Consider the following 24,539-nt stretch of genomic DNA (forward strand, 5'->3'; position numbering starts at 1 on the left):
CAGGTTTCTCTCGCATCTATTCAAGTCTATGGGGCGAGAGAAGAAAAAAAAAAAAACAAAAACGCACTGCACTTGCAGAACACCGGTGTACTGCGAGTGCAGAGCAAGAATGGCAATAGCCGGCTGCGGAGGAGAGAGAGATAAATCCCTCCCCTTCGCAGCGCCAGCCCACCCCTCCTCAGAGCTGGCCCACCCCCCCGCAGCTGAGGTCCGATCGCATGATTCCACCTCGGTCGCAGTGACACTCACAAGACACTCGGCTCCTGCTGTACTGCCAGTGTGAGCCGAGTGTCATGCGAGGATCGCAGTAGATCCCCGTGTGGCCCCGGCCTTAAACAAGGTTGCAAACCTGGAACTTTTGACTGCAACTGAGTAGGAACAATAGCTTAGGCTACTGTGTTACTGTTCTCAACACTGAGAAGAGTTTCAAGCTTTAGACTCAGTTTGGTAATTAAGTCTATGGTTCTATCAGAGGAATATCTAAAATTAGTTTTTTTTCGGGGTTTATACAGAGCCCCCAACACGTGGCTGAAATGTGATCATCAACAACGTCCGTAACAAATTGAGGCGCTAGAACCTCCTGTTCCAAGGCTTGTGCCCCATTGGCTTTTAGCAAAAGCTAATCAAACATTAATGTCCACAGGCCTCTCGTAAACTTCTGCTCAGAGATCTCAGCTAGAACCTGAAGGAACACCGCGCTCAGAAAGGCACCAGTGCCATCAGTGTAGAAGTCAGACACTAAAACCAGAGGTACATTGTAAGGAGATAGTAAACAAATCGCTACAGTAGTCGGTTTTAATGCAAATCACCAGGTATAATATAGAACTCACCAGTATGAGACCAGTAACCGAACACAAGAATATGCAGACCGCAAAGAAAACATTCACTGGTTTTGGAGGTGGTTGAGGAAAAACAAAAGCACTGATGAATGTTACCTGTATGTAAGAGAGAAAGTATTAGTCTAATCCTGGACAGGTACTGCTAGTTACTCCAGTCATAAGGAGGAAGCATTAGTATATTCCATAGCAAAAGCAGCAGATCCCATTAGAGAACAGTAGGGAATCACCTTGAAAATATGGAAATATAAAAAAAAAAAAAATCCATCATGGTTCTCAGGCAGATGGCAATGTCATGTGTATGATGACACAGAAGCTTCCCCTTATGGCTGCATATTGCTTAGCCCTCCGTGTGCCTCAGTAAAAGGCCTTTGTACTGCACAGATTCTCTCTAAGCCATGCCATGCAGGATTCTGTGGCCCCCATTTATCAAGCAGTTTTTACACAGAAATGGGACTTAAGTTTTTCTTCTACGTTTCAAGCAATTGTAACATTTCAGCCTTCCATAAAATTGTGAATACTTTTTTTTTTTTAAAAATTACTACTAGTGATGAACGAGCACTAAAATGCTCCACTACTCAGTAGTCGAATCAAGCAGGTCAGATGCTTGGATGTGCTCGACTTGAGAACAGAGCAAAGGGGGTCAATGGGTCTCCCTCTCTCAAAAATGCTCGAGTTCCCCATTGACTTCCATTATACTTGAGTACACAAAAGTCGAGCCCATCAGAGTGCCTGAGTGCTCTTAAAGGCATTCTACAAACATTTCCGTTGATACTGTACAAAAAAATATTACCTGAATTAGCAAAAATTATATAGCGTATTTTTCTTCCAAGTGTTGGGGGGGGGGGAAGTGGGGGCTGCGTCTTATAGTCTGAATGTAGGGCTGCGGGGAATGAGGGTGCTGCGGTGGAGCAGGCCATCTGGGGCACGAGCAGGCTGAAGCAGCGCCTGCCATGACCAAGTGGGCCCGCTCATTACATATGCACGCCCATCTCTCAGCGCTGAAGCCGGCGCTGACAGGTGGGCGGGGTGATGGGTGGGGGGGTGCACGCTTACTAAACAGCCGGCCACATGATCACCCCTGGCAACTACAGAATGGAGTTATGTGCGGCTATATTCACTGCTCCCCGAGCATCATCAGCGCGGGGTGCAGTAAATCAGTACACTTAGGGCTCACTCACACATCCTTCTTTTTGCCGGTTTCGCGGATCCGGCGCGCTCCCGTACAGTGAATACAGTACAATGACAGCGCTGTAACTTCTGGGTCACATGCGCCGGTCACATGACAGCACGTGACTGGCGCTTGTTGCGTTGTCATTGTACTGTATTCACTGTACGGGAGCGCGCCGGATCCGCGAAACCGGCAAAAAGAAGGATGTGTGAAACTGGCCTTACCGTTCCTCTGCAGCACCGCGATGTCCTCCTGTCTGTGCCGGCAGCGCTGTGTGGAGCCGGCCATGCTCCCTGCAGCACCGCAATGTCCTCCTGTCTGTGCCGGCAGCGCTGTGTGGAGCCGGCCACGCTCTCTGCAGCACCGCAATGTCCTCCTGTCTGTGCCGGCCGCGGCTGTGTGGAGACTAGCGGTGCTCACAGTGATGACGTTATCGCTGTGCACACGTGTCCACACAGCGCTGCCGGCACAGACAGGAGGACATTGCGGTGCTGCAGGGAGCGTGGCCGGATCCACACAGCGCTGCTGGCACAGACAGGAGGAGGAGCGATGCTGCGTGGAGCGAGGAAAGGGGTGTATAGCAGGACAGGATGGCGGATATAGCAGGACAGGATGGCGGATATAGCAGGACAGGATGGCGGCCATATGGCAGGATGTCAGTATATAGCAGGATGGGAGCACATACCAGGATGTCAGTATACAGCAGGATGGGGGGCTATACCAGGATGAGGGACACACACACACACACGCACACACACACACACCAGGAAGATCATTACCAGGATAGGATACCTTAGTAGAGAATTTGGGGACATTACCCCCATAATAGTGTCAGCAGCAGATCCTCGCCCCATAAGTGTGTCATGACCACATTTTTTGCTTAAAATTTTATTTTCCTTCTCTAAAAACAAGGGTGCATCTTATAGTCCGAAAAATACGGTATATCAATCGTTCCCGACACTCACAAACATTTACACATGCCAATGTTCCAAATGCTAAGGAGCCATTTATCGTCTTGGAACATGATCAGCCCAGATTTAGGACTTGAATTTCTACTACTTTTCATTGGGCAAAATGGACACAATACACTGATGCTGAATGAGAATTTGGGGAGGGGGGGGGGGGGTGTCACCTAAATGATTTCATGCACAATGATCAAGGCTTTGACAGTTCAGTAACTCAGTCCATTCACTTTACACAGTTATGAACAGTGGGTCATTAATAGGGATGATCGAATACCTCAAATATTCGGCTTTGCAAATAATTTCCAAATACCTCGCCACTATTCGATGCGCAATGTAAGTATGGGAAGCCCGAATAGTTGTTATTCAGGTTTCCCATAGACTTACATTGCGCATCGAATATTCGCGAATAGTGGCGAGGTATTCGGAAAATATTTGCGAAGCCGAAGTATTCGATCATCCCTAGTCATTAACATTAGAATCTTACATAATATTTGCCAGCGTACATGCAATTTAAAAAGGGAACCTGTCAGATCAAAATTCCCTGCCTAACCTGCCCTGTTTAACCCCTTCAGCCCCCGGGCACTTTCCGTTTTTGCGTTTTTGTTTTTTGCTCCTTTTCTTCCAAGAGCCGTAACTTTTTTATTATTCCGTCAATCTTGCCATATGAGGGCTTGTTTTTTGCGGGACGAGTTGTACTTTTAAATGAAATCATAAGTTTTACCATATAGTGTACTGGAAAACGGCAAAAAAATTCCAAGTGCGGAAAAATTGCAAAAAAAGTGGGATCGTACAATAGTTTTTGGGATATTTTATTCACGGTGTTCACTATATGGTAAAACTGATGTCTGGGTGTGATGCCTCAGGTCGGTGCGAGTTTGTAGACACCAAACATGTATAGGTTTACTTGTATCTAAGGGGTTAAAAAAAATTCACAAGTTTGTCCAATAAAAGTGGCGCACGTTTTGCGCCATTTTCCGAAACACGTAGAGTTCTTATTTTTTGGGATCAATGGCTCAGTGATGGCTTATTTTTTGCGTCTCGAGCTGACGTTTATAATGGTACCATTTTTGCGCAGATGCTACGTTTTGATCGCCTGTTATTGCATTTTGCGCAAAACTTGCGGCGACCAAAAAACGTAATTTTGGCGTTTGGAATTTTTTTGCCACTACGCCGTTTACCAATCAGAATAATTGATTTTATATTTTGATAGATCGGGCATTTCTGAACGCGGCGATACCAAATATGTGTATATTTATTTATTTTTTAACCCTTTAATTTTCAATGGGGGGAAAGGGGGGTGATTTGAACTTTTAGGTTTTTTGTTTTTTTTTTATTTTTTAAAATTTTTTTTTTACTTTTTTTTTTTATTTTACTAGTCCCCCTAGGGGGCTATAGCAATCAGCAATCCGATCGCTGATCGCTATCTGCTGATCACAGCAATACCGCTGTAATCAGCAGATTCACTCACTTTGGTTTTCCCTCTGCTCTCGGCCGAGGGAAAATGAAAGTGAAAGATCATAGCAGCAGGCGTCATCACATGACCCTGTGCTACGATGGCAACCACCGATAGTCACGTGATAACACACGTGACTTCCGGTGGGGGCGGCGGTGAGTAACAAACATGGCCGCGCGCATTTAAATCTTGCTGCCAGACTTTGGCAGCAAGATTTAAGGGGTTAATGGCCGCGGGTGGAAGCGATTCCACCCGCGGCTAGCAGGCACACATGTCAGCTGTTGAAAACAGCTGATGTGTGCCGATCCACGCCGCCTGCCCGCGGCAGGGGGCGGGGCTTAACGGGACACGATCTATGACGGATAGATCCGTCCAAGGTCGTGAAGGGGTTAAAGCCATTACTAAGGTAAAAAAAAAAACCCATGCATTTATACACTGGACTATTCCTATGCTAATTAGGGTCTGGACTAGTCAAAGGCGCATAGTTTCCCCTTCTTTTCATGACCCTGTGGGCTTGATAACATGACTTCCACAAGCCAGCATCACTGCAGCTTCTGGAAATCTTGTGCATGCGCGTGGCTCATGTTGACTGTGTACACTCATTCTTCAGAGAGGCACACTGCGCATGATGGGGAGGCTACTTGCGCACTTCAGATCATGCACACAGTGTACTTCTTTGAAGCCAAGAAGCGGACACCCAGCTTTAGAGGCTCACTGACGCTGCCGAAATGAGCCATACAATTTGTTTCACAATATCTCTGGAGTTCGCCAATACCCCATATGTGGTCAAAAAACTACATATGGAGACACAGTGCAAAATGAAGAAGGGAAGGAGCACCATATGGAGTTCAGATTTTGCTGAATTGTTAATGGGTGCCACGTCAAATTGGCAGAGGTCCCCCCGATGCCAGCACAGCAGAAATCCCCCCACAAGTGATCCCATTTTACAAAGTATATCCCTCAATTCATCTAGGGGTGCAATGAATATATTGACACCACAGGTACTATTGGGGAGGGTGAGGAAAAAATAAAATTACTTTTACCACTAAAATGTTCTGGTTTTTTTTTAACCCCAGATTTCCAATTTTCACGAAGAGAAAAAAAAAAAAAATTCCCATAACGTGTTACACAATTTCTCCTGAAATATACCCCACATATGACTGTACAGTACTGTTTGGCCGCACCATAGGGCTCAAGTTTTCTGGACTCCATTTGCAGAGCCCTTAAGTGCCAGAACTGGAGAAGCCCCATTAAGTGACCACATTTTCGAAAGGACACCCCTCTGGAAGTTCATCTATGGGTGTAGTGACAATTTAGTCTCTGAAAAAACACAGATGGTGTCAAACACAGTGAATGTTGCAGAATTGAAAATTGCAAATAAACCCAAAATATTGTGCCCAGCTTGTGCTTCTGGAGACACATGCCTCATAAATTAAGCGAGCTCTCCTCAATAAAATCAATCCTAATGTAGACTTTAGTTTAGGCACATAGTGGGGATCTGAAGGGAGGGGGACATTTGGATGTTTGCTTGCTTTTTTTTTTCTTTGAGGGGGGAGCTATAGTGCTTGTCCAGAGCCTTTGTGCTTCTAGTAACATGGAAGCCCCTTATAAATTTCCACCCCTTCACGACTGGCCGATTTTTAGCTTTCCGTTTTTTTTCGGGCCATTCTTCTTCTAAGAGACGCAACTTTATTTTTCAGTCAATATGGTCATGTGAGGGCTCATTTTTTTGCGGAACGAGATGTACTTTTAAATGAAGCCATACGTTTTACCATATAGTGTACTGGAAAAACTGCGAAAAAAATAAAAAAATTTCTAAATGCATAAAAACTGCAAAAAAAGTGCGATAGCACTACTGTTTGAGATATTTTATTCACTGTGATCTCTGTATGGTAAAACTGATGTGTGGGTGTGATGACTCAGGTCAGTGTGAGTTCGTAGACACCAAACATGTATAGGTTTACTTTTATATAAGGTGGGGTGGGGGGGAGGAAATCAGAAGTTTGTCCAAAAAAAAGTGGCGCACGTTTTACGCCATATTCCGTGACCCATAGCGGTCTCATTTTTCGGGATCTATGGCTCAGTGACAGCTTATTTTTTGGGTCTCGAGCTGACGTTTTTACTTGTACAATTTTTGCGCAGATGCTACGTTTTGATCACCTGTTATTGCATTTTGCGCAAAAGTTGTGGAGGCAAAAAACCCGTCATTTTGGCGTTTGGAATTTTTTTGCCGCTACGCCGTTTACTGATCAGATTAATTGATTTTATATTTTGATAGATCGGGCGTTTCTGAACGCGGCGATACCAAATGTGTGTATTTTTTTTAACCCTTTAATTTTCAATGGGGTGATTTGAACTTTTTTTTTTTTTTTAACTAGTCCCCTAGGAGGCTATAGCGATCAGCAATCCGATCGCTCTGCCCTATCTGCTGATCACAGCTATACAGCTGTAAACAGCAGATACGTTCACTTTCTGGTTCACTCGGCTCCGGGCTGACTGAAACTGAAAGTAGTTCATGTCTAGTACAGGAGTCATCACATGACCCTGTGCTACCATGACAAATACCGGAAGTCACGTGATTACATCACGTGACTTCCGGTATTGGGTGGTAAGTAAAATTTTACTGCCGATGCCGTTATAATGGCGCTGTCACATATTGACAGCACCATTAACGTGTTAAACGGCACGAGCAGATAACGATTCTGCTCCTGCCTAGCAGGCACACATCTCAGCTGTAAAAATCAGCTAAGATGTGCGCCGATCGCGGCATGCTGCCAGCGGCAGGGCACGGGCAGTAATATTATGACTGCTAGGACGTAATATTACTGCCCGCGGTCGTTAAGGGGTTAATAGATGACGGACCTGAGTGATTTTCGTAGATTGAGATGAATATTATTGGTGGAAGTTTGTAGTACACAACATTTTGTTGCTGGTGTAAGCACAGTATAATTGTGAGTCAAGCCTTATTGTGATCTTTGGGAGGCAGAATAAAAAAAAAAATAAAAAAAAAAACCTGCAGTTGAGGAATTGGCTTTCATACTATTTTTTTATGCTGTTCACCTTGCGGTATAAGTGAAGAGGGCCTTATTTCTCAGGTACATTACAGAGATACCAACTTTATACAGGTTTTTTTAGGCTTGGCTACACTAAAAAATAAATAAAGGGTTTTTTTTGAGTCACCAAATGTTGAAGGATAGTTTTTATTTTTCTGTCTAGTCATATGCATATGAGGGCTTGTTGTTTGCGTGATGAGTTGAAGTTATCATTGGTACCATTTTGGACCACAATGTTTTTGATGGCTTTCTATTCCACTTTTTGCAAGGCAGAATCAAGAAGAAACAGCAATTCAGGAATAGTTTGTGTGTGTTTATTTTTTATGCCATTCAACGTGTTGTAAAAGTGATGACTGCTTTATTCTTTGGATTAGTACGATTACATTGCCAACAAAACAAAAATATACATGTTATGTTTTGTGTTATGATCCGGAACCATGGAAGACCACCACAAATCATTGGCAAAAAGGTGACAAGAGCATTGGCAACTAATCTGGCCGCCATCCCCTTACTAACCAACACAACTAGAAGTAGCCGTGGGTGAACTAACATCCTGTGCACCGCGAACCCAACCGGAGAACTAACTATCCTAAAGGTAGGAAAGATGAATAACTCTCTGCCTCAGAAAATAGACAAGAATAGCAAGCCCTCCACATTCAAAGACTGCGGTGATATAGGAAAAACACAATACACAGGTAGATGACAGGATTAGCAAAAGGTGAGGCCCCCGCTGACTAAAATAGGAAAGGACAGGAAAGGAACTGAACTGATGGTGGCCAGAGAAAAACCCTGCAAAATACCAACTTCCTGATAGTACACAAAAGGCCCTCAGATCGCTCGATCTGAACTCCGTCCTATACCAGGTGCCCTTGTCATACCAATGACCAGAAAACAAGAATTATAACAAATTCAACAAGCCATAAACACATGGACCCAAAGGAGCTATACTCCACACAGTACTGCAGGGAGTTCCTCAACAATCCACTGAGGGGGAAAATCCCTGGAAGGAAATAAACTGAAACCAACCACAACAAATGACAAACCCAGATAAGCAAAGAACCAGACAATAAATAAAGAGCAAGCACTTATCTGGAGTGGATGTGGTGTAGAGCAGGATTAAGCAGGCTAGAGATACAAAGAACAACTGACATCCGGCAACAGCCTGCAATCAGACCAGGACTTAAATAAGCAGAGAGTTAGGAAAGGAAACACCCACTGCACAACACACCTGGTCTCTATCCAAACCCTTCCTGGCCACCAGAGGGAGCCTCCCAGCAGCCAAGACATAACTGACATTCACAACAGTACCCCCCCCTTGAGGAGGGGTCACCAAACCCTCACCCACGCCACCGGGTCGCTCTGGATGAGCATGATGGAAGGCGCGAACCAACCTGTCCGCATGAATGTCAGAAGCTACAACCCAAGAGTTATCCTCCTGCCCATAACCCTTCCATTTCACAAGGTACTGAAGCGGACGCCTACTGCGACGGGAATCCAGAATTTTTTCAACCTCATACTCCAGATCCCCTTGTACCAAAACAGGGTCAGGAGGCGCTGCTGCAGGAACTGCCGGCTCCACATGTTTCTTCAACAAGGACTTATGGAAGACATTGTGAATCTTAAATGACGCAGGCAGAGTCAAACGGAAAGATACAGGATTAATAATCTCCGAAATCTTATAAGGTCCAATAAATCTGGGCTTAAATTTAGGAGACGGAACTCTCATAGGAATATTTTTAAAGGACAACCACACCATGTCCCCTACTTTAAAGGCCGGTTGGCAAACTTTTGGGCAGTTTCTTGGGACTGAAACAATTTATCCACTACCTGCCCCCAAATCTGCTGCATTCTGTTGACCACCAAATCCACCCCCGGACAGTCAGACGCCTCAAGCTGCCCTGAGAGGAACCTAGGGTGATCCCCTTTTTCTGCAATTTTGGGTGACACCAACGTGGTAGAGCTAGCTCTATTGTTAAGGGCAAATTCAGCCAAAGGCAAAAACGAAACCCAGTCATCCTGATCCGCAGAAACAAAACACCGTAAATAGGTCTCCAGGGTCTGGTTAGCCCTTTCAGTCTGACCGTTGGTCTGAGGATGAAACGCCGAGGAGAAAGACAGCTGAACACCCAATTTGAAGCAAAAAATCCTCCAAAACCTGGTTACAAACTGCACCCCTCTGTCAGAAACAATGTTTTCGGGAATACCATGCAAACGGACATGTTGCAAAAACAAAGGCACCAACTCTGATGAAGACGGCAACTTAGGCTATGTGCGCACTAGAAATGTGAAGTTTCTCAAGAAAATTTCTTGAGAAACTTCTGCCAGTGAAAGATTTCCGGACCTGCGGAAAAATCCGCACCAAATCCGCATGCGGTTTTACCGCAGGTTTGTCCCTGCAATAAATAATAAAGATAATCGATAGACAGATAATGGATAGATAGATAGATGAATAGATGAATAGATAGATAGATAGAGGGATAGATAGATAGATAGATGAGAAAAACCTATATAATGTTCCACCTCCCTGCATTTTCTAAGCTGGCACCCTTTAGTGACTTTCATGTGGCACTAAAGGGTGCTTAGCCTTGTGTTTAGCCATAAAATAAATAAATAATTAAAAAAAACGACGTGAGGTCCCCCCATTTTTTGTAGCCAGCTAGGGTAAAGCAGACGGCTGCAGCCTGCAGACCACCGCTGGCAGCTTCACCTTGGCTGAAAATCCAAAACAGTGGGCACCCCACGCTATTATTTTAAATTATATAAATAATTTAAAACAAAAAAAAATGTGCGGTCCCCCCCATATTGGATCACCAGCCAAGGTAAAGCGGACAGCTGGGGTCTGATATTCTCAGACTAGGGAGGTCCACTGTTATTGGACACTCCCCAGCCTAAAAATAGCAGGCCGCAGCCGCCCCAGAAGTGGCGCATCCATTAGACGTGCCAATCCTGGTGCTTTGCCCCAGCTCATCCCGCGCCCTGGTGCGTTGGCAAACGGGGTAATATATGGGGTTGATGCCAGATGTGTAATGTCACCTGGCATCAAGCCCTGGGGTTGGTGAGGTCAGGCGTCTATCAGCTACCCGACATCACCAACCCAGTTAGTAATAATTAAAAAATAGACAACAAAAAAAGTTTTATTTGAAAAAACACTCCCCAAAACATTCCCTCTTTAACCAATTTATTGAAAAGAGCACAATCAATTCCACGTCCGGCGTAATCCAATAAGGGAGGGGGCACGGCGATCCATACCATAGTCGCTGTCCCAGTCAATGAAGAACAGAATGTTCCCCATTGGCTGGGAGAGCAATGCAGTGACCTGAGCTAACATCAATAGGTCAGCTCAGGTCACTGCAGGGGATGACGAGCGCTGCCATCAGGAGCATAGATGAGATCATTACCTTCTGTGATCATCTCCTGTACTGCTGACGTCAGCGCTGTCACTGACTTCTATGCCCGAAGTATCGCGAGAGCCCGTGACGTCACCGCTAGTGACAGTCTCGGGCCGCTCGTAAGACGGGCATAGACAGCAGTGACAGCGCTGACGTCAGGAGGCAGGAGATCGTCACAGCAGGTAATGATCTCCCCTCCTGACAGCAGCGATCGTCATCCCCGCGGCTCCCAGCACTGCAGGATGTCAGTGTCTGCCTGCGCTGCCGCGTGACAGGCTGCTGACACTGCGGGCAGACACTGACACCCTGCAGTGCAGTGTCAGTGTCTGCCTGTGTCAGTGTCTGCCTGCGCTGCAGCGTGACAGGCTGCTGACACTGCGGGCAGACACTCACACCCTGCAGTGCAGGCAGCCGCGAGGCCGGAGCAGGACACAGACTGCACGGGACAGACCTGGAGGTCGCACGGAAGTGCTTCTGTGCGGCGTCCAGGGAGTGTGACGTCTGTGTTTACTCTGCTCCGCTTCCTCTTCCTGGCATAATGACATCGCTTCCTGCAAAACCGCAGGCAGCGATGAGCATTACCGCAGGTAAATCGCGGCTATTCCGGTGGTATACCGCACATCATTGCTACCTGGGGAATACCCCCGGAATACCGCAGGTACCTGCGGAAATTAATGGACATGCACATTTTCTCAAGAAAGTTTCTCGAGAAAATTTTCTCAAGAAATTTTCTTGAGAAAAATCCGCACAACTATTTTTTTTCTCATTGAATTTCATGGGAAATGTCTGCACAAAGATTGCAGACATTTCTCAAGAAATTTCCGGGACAAATCCGCGGGAAAAACGGTCTAGTGCGCACATAGCCTTAGATAGGGGAACCAAGTGGACCATCTTGGAAAATCTGTCACAGATCACCCAAATCACAGTCATTTTCTGAGAGACGGGAAGCTCTGAAATAAAATCCATAGAGATGTGCGTCCAAGGTTTCTTAGGTACAGGCAAAGGCAATAATAGCCCACTAGAACGTGAACAACAGGGCTTGAACCTAGAACAAACTCCACACGACTGCACAAAACGACGGACATCTCGGGACAGGGAAGGCCACCAAAAAGAGCGTCTCACAAGATCCCGAGTACCAAAAATGCCAGGATGACCCGCCAAAACAGAGCAATGAACCTCAGAGACAACTCTGTCTCTCCATTGGTCTGGGACAAACAGTTTCCCTGTAGGACATCTCAGGTTTATCCTCCTGAAATTCCGCCAGTGCCAACCGCAGATCAGGCGAAATAGCCGAGAAAACTACACCATCATTCAGGATAGTAGACGGTTCGACAACCTCCAAAGAGTCAGTGCAGAAACTCCTGGAAAGGGCATCGGCCTTAACATTCTTGGTGCCCGGCAAAAAAAAAAGAGACCACAAAATTAAACCGGGTAAAAAACAAAGCCCACCTGGCCTGCCGAGGATTCAACCTCTTGGCAGATTCCAGATAGATGAGATTCTTGTGGTCCGTAAGCACCACAACTTGATGCCTAGCCCCCTCCAACCAATGCCTCCACTCTTCAAATGCCCACTTCATAGCCAATAATTCCCGGTTCCCCACATCATAATTCCGTTCAGAAGGAGCAAATTTCCGAGAGAAAAAAGGCACAGGGCTTAAGTTTACCCGAAGTAGCGTCTCGTTGAAACAGAACAGCACCTGCTCCGATCTCTGAGGCAGCGATCTCAACTTGAAATGGGCGAGACACATCAGGTTGCTGCAGAACTGGGGCAGAAGTGAATCGCCTTTTAAGCTCCTGGAAGGCCACAATAGCCTCAGGGGTCCAATGCTCAGCATCAGCTCCCTTCTTTGTCAAATCTGTCAGAGGTTTGACAATGGCAGAAAAATTGGCTATAAATTTACGGTAAAAAATTAGCAAACCCCAAAAACCGCTGCAGGGATTTTAGAGAAGTCAGTTGCACCCAGTCGTAAATAGCCTGAACCTTAACCGGGTCCATTTCAATAGCGGAAGGAGACAGGATGAAGCCCAAAAAGGAAATCCTTTGCACCCCAAAGAGGCACTTTGACCCCTTAACGTACAGTGCATTATCCTTAAGTATCTGAAAAACATCCCGTACTTGCCCCACATGAGAGTCCCAATCATCAGAAAAAAAATCAAGATGTCATGCAAATACACAATCAAAAATTTACCAATAAGGTCCCGAAAAATATCATTCATGAAGGCCTGGAAGATGGAGGGTGCATTAGTGAGCCCAAAAGGCATCACTAGGTACTCAAAATGCCCCTCAGGAGTATTAAAAGCTGTCTTCCATTCATCACCCTCCTTAATACGGATGAGATTATACGCACCCTTGAGATCCAGTTTCGTAAACCATTTGGCACTCTTCACTCTAGAGAACAGATCAGACATCAGAGGCAAAGGGTACTGATATTTGACCGTAATTTTATTGAGAAGACGGTAATCAATACAAGGCCTCAACGAACCATCTTTCTTAGCAACAAAGAAAAAGCCAGCACCCAAAGGAGAAGATGAGGGCCGAATATGCCCCTTCTCCAATGATTCTCTGATGTATGACCGCATGGCATCATGTTCGGGCACAGACAAGTTGAAAATTCGCCCCTTGGGAAATTTTCAACCGGGCACCAACTCAATGGCACAGTCACAGTCCCGGTGTGGGGGCAGAGAATCAGATTCCTGGTCATTAAATACATCACGAAAATCAGACAAGAAAGCCGGAACATCAACTGCCTGAGCAGACGTGGACGACACGGAAAGGTCCTGATGCAAACCTTGACAACCCCAACTGGTTACCGACAAGGATCTCCAGTCAAGAACCGGATTATGGGTCTGCAACCACGGAAATCCCAGTACCAAGGTATCCTGTAGATTATGCAATACTAAAAATGTACAAGTTTCCTGTTGCGCTGGTGCAACTCTCATTAGGCACCTGGGTCCAAAATTGGGGTTTATGTACTGCCAAAGGGGTAGCATCAATGCCTCTTAAAAAGGAATAGGAGTTTGCAAAGGAACCATGGGAAAACCACAATCCCTAGCAAACCCAAAATCCATCAAATTGAGCGCTGCCCCCGAGTCCACAAAGGCAAATGCAGAAAAGGAAGACAATGAGCAAATCAATGTGACAGACAAAAGAAACTTTGGTTGCAAAGAACCCACAGTAACAGAAGTAGCCAATCTCCTTTCACGTTTAGGGCAGACAGAGATGTTATGAGAAGCGTCTCCACAATAGAAGCACAGTCTATTCTTCCGTCTGAACCCCTGCCGACTAGCATTAAAAAGGACCCTATCACACTCCATAGGCTCCAAAGGCTGTTCCACAGGCACAAAACCAGCAGGTATCTTCCTGCGCTCACGTAAACGCCTATCAATCTGAATGGCCAAGGTCATAGAGGCATCAAGACTAGAAGGGACGGGAAATCCTACCATTACATCCTTCACAGCATCCGCAATACCCTTGCGAAAAAGAGCCGCAAGCGCATCATCATTCCATTTGGTAAGGACCGCCCACTTACGAAATTTCTGACAAAACGTTTCTGCAGAATCCAAACCCTGAGTTAAGGACAACAAGACCTTTTCTGCTTGGTCCACAATATTGGGTTTGTCATATAATAATCCCAAGGCCTGAAAAAAGGAGTCCACATCATTGAGAATCGGATCATCAGACGCTAAAGAGAAGGCCCAGTCCTGAGGGTCACCACGCAGCAAGGAGATGACAATCTTAACCTGCTGTACGGGATTCCCTGAGGACTTAGGGCGCAGGTCAAAAAATAATTTACAATTATTTTTGAAGCTCAAAAATCTCGACCTATCTCCCGAAAAAAATTCAGGAACGGGAATTTTAGGCTCTGCAAGGGGAGTCTGTGCAAGACAAGACTCTATACGACGAACCTTAGCATCAAGATGAGCAACACGCTCACCCAATTCATCCATGCGAGACAAAAGAACCCAAAGAAGAAGAGGAAAAACACCCCATAAAAAAAATAAATAAATTCTCAGCAGTTTTTTTTTTTTTCTCTCTTAAGAGTACCCTTTAAATTTGTTTGGCCGGATGTACTGTTATGATCCGGAACCATGGAAGACCACCACAAATCCTTGGCAAAAAGGTGACAAGAGCATTGGCAACTAATCTGGCCGCCATCCCCTTACTAACCAACACAACTAGAAGTAGCCGTGGGTGAACTAACATCCTGTGCACCACGAACCCAGCCGGAGAACTAACTATCCTAAAAGGTAGGAAAGATGAATAACTCTCTGCCTCAGAAAATAGACAAGAATAGCAAGCCCTCCACATTCAAAGACTGCGGTGATATAGGAAAAACACAATACACAGGTAGATGACAGGATTAGCAAAAGGTGAGGCCCCCGCTGACTAAAATAGGAAAGGACAGGAAAGGAACTGAACTGATGGTGGCCAGAGAAAAACCCTGCAAAATACCAACTTCCTGATAGTACACAAAAGGCCCTCAGATCGCTCGATCTGAACTCCGTCCTATACCAGGTGCCCTTGTCATACCAATGACCAGAAAGCAAGAATTATAACAAATTCAACAAGCCATAAACACATGGACCCAAAGGAGCTATACTCCACACAGAACTGCAGGGAGTTCCTCAACAATCCACTGAGGGGGAAAATCCCTGGAAGGAAATAAACTGAAACCAACCACAACAAAATGACAAACCCAGATAAGCAAAGAACCAGACAATAAATAAAGAGCAAGCAATTATCTGGAGTGGATGTGGTGTAGAGCAAGATTAAGCAGGCTAGAGATACAAAGAACAACTGACATCCGGCAACAGCCTGCAATCAGACCAGGACTTAAATAAGCAGAGAGTTAGGAAAGGAAACACCCACTGCACAACACACCTGGTCTCTATCCAAACCCTTCCTGGCCACCAGAGGGAGCCTCCCAGCAGCCAAGACATAACTAACATTCACAACAGTTTTGCCGCTTTTACACCAGAGAAGAAAAAGCAAAAAAAAAAAAAAAAAAAAAAAAAAAACCACCACATTTGCATTGCTGTAATCAGAGCTATAGCTTTATTATTTTCTCTGACTGAGCTATATGGCGGCTTGTTTTTTGCATTACAGGATGACGTTTTCAGCGATACTATTTTTATTTATATATGACTGCTAGCATTTTATTCCACTTTTTTGTCCGCTGTATAAGACAGTTTTTTTGCTATTTTTTTTTATGGTGTTCATTGAAGGGGTTAACTAGTGTGACAGTTTCCTATATCAAGTTGTTCCAGATGCGACCATACCAAAAATGTTTAATTGTTTTTACATAAATATCATAAAAAAAAATAATTAAAAAACAGATATGTTTCATTTTTTTGATCTTTAAATTTTCAGATTTTAAAATTATTTATTTTTTTTAATTAACCTTGTCTGTATATGGAACATTAACTTTTATTACGCTGATTGCTGGTATAATATATTGCAGTACACTATCATTGCACAATACGTTATACCTGTCAATATGACAAAGAATCCTCTTAGACCATGCTCCTGGCATCGTCTAACAGGCTTTTCTGTACCTACCTGGAGGTAATCATGAAAACTTCATGTTGCTATGGTAACAATTAGGCATCACCATGATCATGTTGTAGAGGTCCTGATCAGATGGGAGAGGGAGCACACACTCTCCCAGAATCTTAAAAGGTATTTAGGGGGTTAAACAGCCAGAGGCAGTGTGTGGACCGGCCCTGGCTGTGACAGCCGGAGCTCAGGTACAACTTACGCCGTTTTCCTGGTGGCAATCATGTGGTACCAGCTCTTGTGCCATCATGACGTACATTTACGTCAATTAATTAGAGGAAACCCCTTCCCGACTAATATGTAAATGCACGTCAACTGTCGTGAAAGGGTTAAGATCACACTGAAGCCAGGCTGTCCCGTCCATAGCTCACCCCTGTCCCCTCACTTCCACTTTACATTTACGGCTTGTGTAAAATATTTATTAGATTTTTATGTAACAGAAATGTATGGGTTTTTGTTTTGTTTCTTTAACATTTTAGGTCAGCAACAAAAAAAACAACTCCCATTCACATCCCACCCATTTCCTTCAATAGTAATTTTATTCTCACGGTTGCCAAATATGCTGTAATGAAATAACATTGCAACTAAAATTGAAGAAAATTCCCCTGATCTGTTTTATCTGCTACAGATGTATCCGTTCTCCGAGTATTGAGCTCTGTACCCACATCACAAACTGGCAGCTTTCTGCCTATGCACAGTGAACACAGCTGTCAATCAGTGGTGGGGGTGTGGTTAGATTATCTGGTAGCAGGCCAGGTAGTCCCCTAGTGATAATATGTTTATAATACAGTGATTGTATAAAAACAAACAGCAAGCAGCCCAGTAAGTGACAAGTCACTGCAATCAGGATCTCCGTCTCTACATTATGCTGCCATCAGAATAGGTTGCAGAAACCTGGCGACAGATTCCTTTAATCCATTACACTATATTCACTTCCCAGTCATGTATGACATTTTCCAGAAGTCCATTTTAGTGTGTAAAATAGATTTGTTAGCTCTTTGCAGAAATTTGGTGTGGTTTTTTTTTTTTTTTTTTGTTATGTTACCGATTACTAGAAAATATCACAATACATTACTCATACAATTCATATACGGACACACTTACCAGAACCAGCACCGCCGTTAACCCACCAACAATGAGGTTGATGATTCTATCCTGAAATTAGAGGAAAAGGACATTAATTTATTCCATGAGATTTGACTTGATTTACAGTAGAAGAAGGAAAAAAAAAAAATATATATAAAAATATAACAGTATATAACACACACACTAAGATCAGGGTGTCTGTGCTGCATCGGAAGGCCAGGAGAAAGTGAGCTCTGCCATATTGGAATTGTATATGTGAATGGACAGAGGCATGCATGGACCACCTCTATTCCTAGTGACACAAGACAGTCCCCATACTTGACAAGGTGGAACCAGACATTTATAGCATGTCTTGGATATACCACACGTGTCTGACATAGGAACACCCATTCAAGGGGACAAAGCACTAAACTTGTGCTGCTGCCCTTCATTCTGGAGATCAGGGGGTCTCACCAATTGTAGACATCTGTCATAGCTTTTCTTTTTCTCCTCTTAACAGATAGTATGTGGACAGATTACAACCTATGGTCGTTTTCACAGCTCCCCCCTCCCACATATAACCCCTTCTCTCCCCCTGCCCAAGTTTGCCCCAAGTCACAGACCCAACTTAGACATTGCAATGAGTGTGTCCATGATGTGAATAGACTCAGTATGGCATCAGGGAGCTGTCCATTACAAACACTGGGGTTAGGGTGGCACGGTGGCTCAGTGGTTAGCACTGCAGTCTTGCAGCGCTGGGGTCCTGGGTTCAAATCCCACCAAGGACACCATCTGCAAGGAGTTTGTATGTTCTCCCCATGTTTGCGTGGGTTTCCTCCCACACTCCAAAGACATACTGATAGAGACTCTAGATTGAGGTACTCTAGATTGTGAGCCCCAATGGGGACTGTGCTGCCAATGTATGTAAAGTGCTGTGGAATTAATAGTGCTATATAAATGAATAAAATTATTATTAATTATTATTATTACTACATTTTGTAATTTGATTATCCTTTTAGGGAGGTGCAGTAGTTGAACATCCACAGGTCAATTTTTGATTAGATTTTACCCTTTATGGCATTTATAGTATGGGTTCATTTTCAATATTATATTTTGATAAAGCAGACTTTTAGGGATGCAAGATAAACAACTAATATTTTCATTGCTTTTTGGGAATAAGAGGTGTGTCACATATAGTAAATATACAGTGGAACCTTGGTTTACGAGAACAATCCGTTCTGGGAGTGTGCTTTTAAACCAAGTTACTTGTCTAGCAAAGCAAAATTCCCATAGGAAATAATGCAAGCTCGCACAACTTGTGGAACAAATTGTCTAATGTCCCCTATTGTGCCATTCCACACATGCACAAACACATATTATGCTTACCTTACCTTCAGTTCCATCACTGGCCTCATGGTTCTTGCAGTTCACCGGTACAGGATGTGTATCTGGTAACCATCGTGACCGATACCCCAAAGCTTCCACTGCCAGAGCGCTGACGTCAAAGACAGGAGCCATTTGCCTCTGATTGGTCAGCGCGCTGCCTTTGAGAAGCAGCTGACAGTGGAAATTCCTCCATCGTCGTGATGGGTACCAATACACAGCCTGTACTGGGAACTACAAGAACCATGAGGCCGGCAATGGAACGGAAGCTAAGGTGAGCATAACGTGTGTGTGTGTGGTGTGTGGTGTGTGTGGTGTGTGCGTTTTGGACTGCAAGAGCGGGTCAAAGCACGGTTAAAGTACGGAACCGGAAGTGTGTGCGGTGAGTATTTGCTTGTACAGCAAAGCTTGCTCATAAACTAAGTTACAAATTTACAGCAAGCTTTGCTCGTATAGTGAAACGCTCACAAACAGTTACTCGTAAACCGAGTTATGTCTTTTGTTTTCCAGTTCCCTTATGGGGACTTGAGCCTGTGATCATCTGCTCACTACTACTATATACTACAATACAAGTGTACTGCAGTATAGAGTAAATCACCAACTCCTTTGAAGCTCTGCTTGTGGCTGAGATTCATAGGAGTAATAGGATGGCAGCAACAAGGGAATCTAATAGTGCCTGTGATCATGTAGTGGGGAGCTGATGGCCGCGCACGTTCATGTTTTACAGCAACCGATCTATTTAAATGTTGCTGTCAGATGATTAGTGCATTTAAATAGTTAACAGCAGCGATTGGAGCACTGGCTGCTGTCAGCTCCAATCAGTGTGTGAAGGGAGCTCAGCTTCAGAGTCACCACCACACATCTGGCCACTGCTGCTTGTTATAATAGCTGATTAGAGGCAATGCTGGACCCCCGCCAATCTGATATTCATGACAACCTCAGGATAGCTCATCAATATTGATGTGGAGGAATATCCCGTTCACAAGTTTGGAGTGCAGTGGAGTTGTAATGGTGGCCATTTCCACTTACAGAAAACAGAAAAGAAAAATGGCAGAAAATGAAGAAAAACTTCAGAGCTAATATTTACTATTACGCCTCTTAATTTTAGGTGGAAATGATCCAACTTTCAGGATTATATATCCCCTATTTGCGGTTAAGTCAGAGACACATGATACAGAATTTGCAGGAACAGTGACCAAACTAATTTCATGATTATTGCACAAGTTGAAAAGAGGTCTCACTCCTCCTCCATTATTCCCACATGGAAAATCCATTTTACTAAAGATTTCAAGAGAACATAAGTGCTCTTCTAATAAGTAGTGTTGGTTGGTCTGGCCAGGTCTTGAGCCACACCACTCCTATCCCCGAAAGAAGAATTTGCTTGCTTTTTCCTCAGTTCATAGTAGTGAACGAAATAAGAATGAGGGTTTAAGAAATGCTTGTTCACAGTAGTCAGAGTGTAAATGCTTCTTAAAGGGAATCTGCAGTGTAGAAAAAACATTGATTTTATCAAGATTACAGCAAACCGCTCAGTAAGTGACACATCGCTGGAATCAGGGTCTCTGTCTCTATATTATGCTGCTCTCAGATTTGGGGAGGGGGGGACCTAGTGACAGATTCCCTTTAAAAGCGGTTGTTACTCATAGCTTGAGTAAGGACTGATTAGTCTGAAACGAGTAAGCGAGCTAACCATGGATTGCATGATTTTAACCCCTTGTCGCTTTTAATGAAGTCTCAATAAATTTCTATAAATTTTCTAATAACACCGGATGAGCTGCTGGATTTTCCTTGCTTGTGTTTGTGACTGCATCGTGGATCCCCGATGTCCCGGCTTCTGTGCATCGCCTGGCTTTGATTAAATGCAGTGGATATGGAATACTAGGAGGAGCCGAAATCTTTTTTTTTTTTTTTAAATCAGCAGCAGTGGTGTATACGGGTGAATGGAAACTTTTTTTTTTTTTTTTTTATACTAAATAACAGAACTAAAATATTAAAAAGAACTTTTTCTGAAAGGTGACAAACGCTTTTATGGTGCATTTACACTGCACGATTGTTAGAACGACGCTTATTTTGCAGCCTTAAACACAATGACTATTCAAACCATGAACAGGCGCTCAGGAGGGACAAATCATTTAACCCCTTTACCAGCCGACGATTTTCCGTTTACTGTTTTTTTCCGTCCCCTTCTTCAAAAGAGCCATAACTTTATTAGCACTGCAGTCTTGCAGCGCTGGGGTCCTGGGTTCAAATCCCACCAAGGACAATATCTACAAGGAGTTTGTATGTTCTCCCAGTGTTTGCGTGGGCTTCCTCCGGGTTCTCCGGTTTCCTTCCACATTCCAAAAATATACTCATAGGGAACCTAGATTGTGAGCCCCAATGGGGACTGTGCTGCCAATGTATGTAAAGCGCTGTGGAATTAAACAGCGCTATAAAAAAAAAGGGAATTTTGTTTACTTACCGTAAATTCCTTTTCTTCTAGCTCCTATTGGGAGACCCAGACAATTGGGTGTATAGCTTCTGCCTCTGGAGGCCACACAAAGTATTACACTTTTAAAAAAGTGTAACCCCTCCCCTCTGCCTATACACCCTCCCGTGGACCACGGGCTCCTCAGTTTGGTGCAAAAGCAGGAAGGCGAAAACTTATAAATGGTCTAGATCAAATTCAATTCGAAGGATGTTCGGAGAACTGAAGACCATGAACCAAAAGAACAAATCAACATCAACAACATGTGTACATAAAAGAACAACCAGCCCGAAGGGCACAGGGGCGGGTGCTGGGTCTCCCAATAGGAGCTAGAAGAAAAGGAATTTATGGTAAGTAAAAAAAATTCCCCTTTTCTTTGTCGCTCCATTGGGAGACCCAGACAATTGGGACGTCCAAGAGCAGTCCCTGGGTGGGTAAAAACAATACCTCAATAGAAAGAGCCGAAAACGGCCCCCTCTTACAGGTGGGCAACCGCCGCCTGGAGGACTCGCCTACCTAGACCGGCGTCTGCCGAAGCATAGGTATGCACTTGATAGTGCTTCGTGAAAGTGTGCAGGCTAGCCCACGTAGCCGCCTGACACACCTGCTGAGCCGTCGCCCGGTGCCGCAATGCCCAGGACGCACCTACGGCTCTGGTAGAATGGGCGTTCAACCCTGAAGGAGGCGGAAGCCCCGAAGTACGGTAGGCCTCGAGAATCGGTTCCTTGATCCACCTAGCCAAGGTGGAGTTGGAGGCCTGAGAGCCCTTACGCTGGCCAGCGACAAGGACAAAGAGCGCGTCTGAACGGCGCAGGGGCGCCGTGCGAGACACGTAGATCCGGAGTGCTCTCACTAGATCCAAAGAGTGCAAATCCTTCTCACACTGGTGAATTGGATTAGGGTAAAAAGGAAGGCAAGGAGATATCCTGATTTAGATGAAAAGGGGATACCACCTTATGGAGGAATTCCGGGACAGGACGCAGAACCACCTTATCCTAGTGGAAAACCAGGAAAGGAGATTTGCATGACAGGGCTGCAAGCTCCGATACTCTCCGAAGTGATGTGACTGCAACCAGGAAGGCCACCTTCTGAGAAAGACGGGAGAGAGAGACATCCCGCAACGGCTCAAAAGGCGGCTTTTGAAGGGCCGTCAGGACCCTGTTAAGATCCCAAGGTTCCAACGGACGTTTGTAAGGTGGGACCATGTGGCAAACCCCCTGCAGGAACGTGCGGGCGGACCTGCGGAAGTCTGGCTAGTCGCGTTTGAAAAAAAAAAAAAACAAAAAAAAAACACGGAGAGTGCCGACACTTGGCCCTTGAGAGCGCCGAGGGACAAACCCATATCCATTCCAAATTGTAGGAATGAAAGAAATGTGGGTAAGGCAAACGGCCATGGAGAAAAACCGTTATCAGAGCACCAGGATAAGAAGATTTGCCAAGTCCTGTGATAGATCTTGGCGGACGTTGGTTTCCTGGCTTGTCTCATGGTGGCAATTACATCCTGAGATAACCCTGAAGACTCTAGGAGCCAGGACTCAATGGCCACACAGTCAGGTTGAGGGCCACAGAATTCAGATGGAAAAACGGGCCTTGGGACAGCAAGTCTGGGCGGTCTGGAAGTGCCCACGGTCGACCCACCGTGAGATGCCACAGATCCGGATACCATGACCGCCTCGGCCAGTCTGGAGCGACGAGAATGGCGCGACGGCAGTCGGACCGGATTTTGCGTAGTACCCTGGGCAGCAGCGCCAGAGGGGGAAACACATATGGCAGTCGAGACTGCGACCAATCCTGGACCAAAGCGTCCGCGGCCAGAGCTCTGTGATCCCGAGACCGTGCCATGAAAGCCGGGACCTTGTTGTTGTGTCGTGACGCCATGAGATCAACGTCCGGCGTTCCCCAGCGGCGGCAGATCTCTCGAAACACGTCTGGGTGAAAAGACCATTCCCCGCGTCCATGCCCTGACGACTGAGAAAATCTGCTTCCCAGATTTCTACGCCCGGGATGTGAACTGCGGAGATGGTGGAGTCTGTGTTTTCCCCCCACTGCAGAATACGCCGGACTTCCTGGAAGGCTTGACGACTGCGAGTGCCGCCTTGGTGGTTGATGTAGGCGACGGCAGTGGCGTTGTCCGACTGGATTCGGATCTGCCTGCCCTCCAGCCACCGATGGAAAGCCAATAGGGCTAGATATACTGCCCTTATCTCCAGGATATTGATCTGAAGGGATGATTCTATTGGAGTCCAGGTTCCTTGAGCCCTGTGGTGGAGAAACGAGCCGCAGGTCGGGAGCTGAACTCTATCCTGTAACCATGAGACAGAATGTCTCTCACCCAAAGGTCTTGAACGTGTGGCCACCAGGCGCCGCCAAAGCGAGAGAGCCTGCCACCGACCGAGGATGTGGCTGGATGAGGACGAGAGTCATGTGGAGGCAGTCATGGAAGCAATGCCTCCCGCGGCCTTTTGGGGGCGTGACTTGGACCGCCACACATAGGAGTTACTCTGGCCTTTCTCCGGCCGGTTGGATGAAGAGGATTGGGTCTTGGCGGAGGGACAAAAGGACCGAAACCTCGATTGGATCTTCCTCTGCTGAGGTGTCTTAGGATTGGACTGGGGTAAGGAGGAGTCGTTTCCCGAGGATTCCTTAATAATCTCATCCAACCGTTCGCCAAACAAACGGTCGCCAGAAAAAAAGCAAACCAGTTAAGAATCTTCTGGAGGCAGAGTCTGCTTTCCATTCGCGCAGCCACATGGCCCTGTGGACTGCCACGGAGTTAGCGGATGCCACGGCTGTACGGTTAGCGGAGTCCAGTACGGCGTTCATGGCGTAGGACGAAAATGCTGATGCCTGAGAGGTCAAGGATGAAACATGTGGAGCAGAATTCCGCGTGGCGGCATTAATCTCAGTCAGATATGCCGAGATTGCTTGGAGAGCCCACACTTTAGGGGGGTGCGGTGGGCACACTTGGTGTGTCCTGTCAGTAGCTATGGTGGGTGGAGAGGAGCATATGTGGTGCTCGCTCTCTGGTCCCCCGGTTCAGTGGGTTTATTAGAGTGGGACATCGCCTCTGCTGGCAGTCCTACCACTCCTCCCAGTGCCGTTGCCTGCACTCCGCACCCTGCTGATTAGCAAAGCGCTTGTCCGGAACCGCTCTGGGCTTCTGGACAGTTTCCCTGAAGTTAGAGTGATCAAAAAAACGT

General features: G+C 45.6%; 1 protein-coding gene across 1 annotated transcript in view; it reads right to left on the minus strand.

Moving 5' to 3' along the window:
• Positions 1–24,539, minus strand: part of TMEM243 (transmembrane protein 243) — a 41,528-nt gene that overhangs the window by 988 nt on the left and 16,001 nt on the right. Inside the window, exons 3-4 of the mRNA XM_075345236.1 lie at positions 17,529–17,579; positions 831–935 (exon numbers count right to left, since the gene is read on the minus strand). Coding sequence (XP_075201351.1) covers positions 831–935; positions 17,529–17,579 — 156 coding nt within the window. The remainder of the gene's footprint in view (positions 1–830; positions 936–17,528; positions 17,580–24,539) is intronic.

Source organism: Anomaloglossus baeobatrachus, chromosome 4, assembly GCF_048569485.1.
Source record: "Anomaloglossus baeobatrachus isolate aAnoBae1 chromosome 4, aAnoBae1.hap1, whole genome shotgun sequence".
In the NCBI taxonomy this organism is placed as follows: domain Eukaryota; kingdom Metazoa; phylum Chordata; class Amphibia; order Anura; family Aromobatidae; genus Anomaloglossus; species Anomaloglossus baeobatrachus.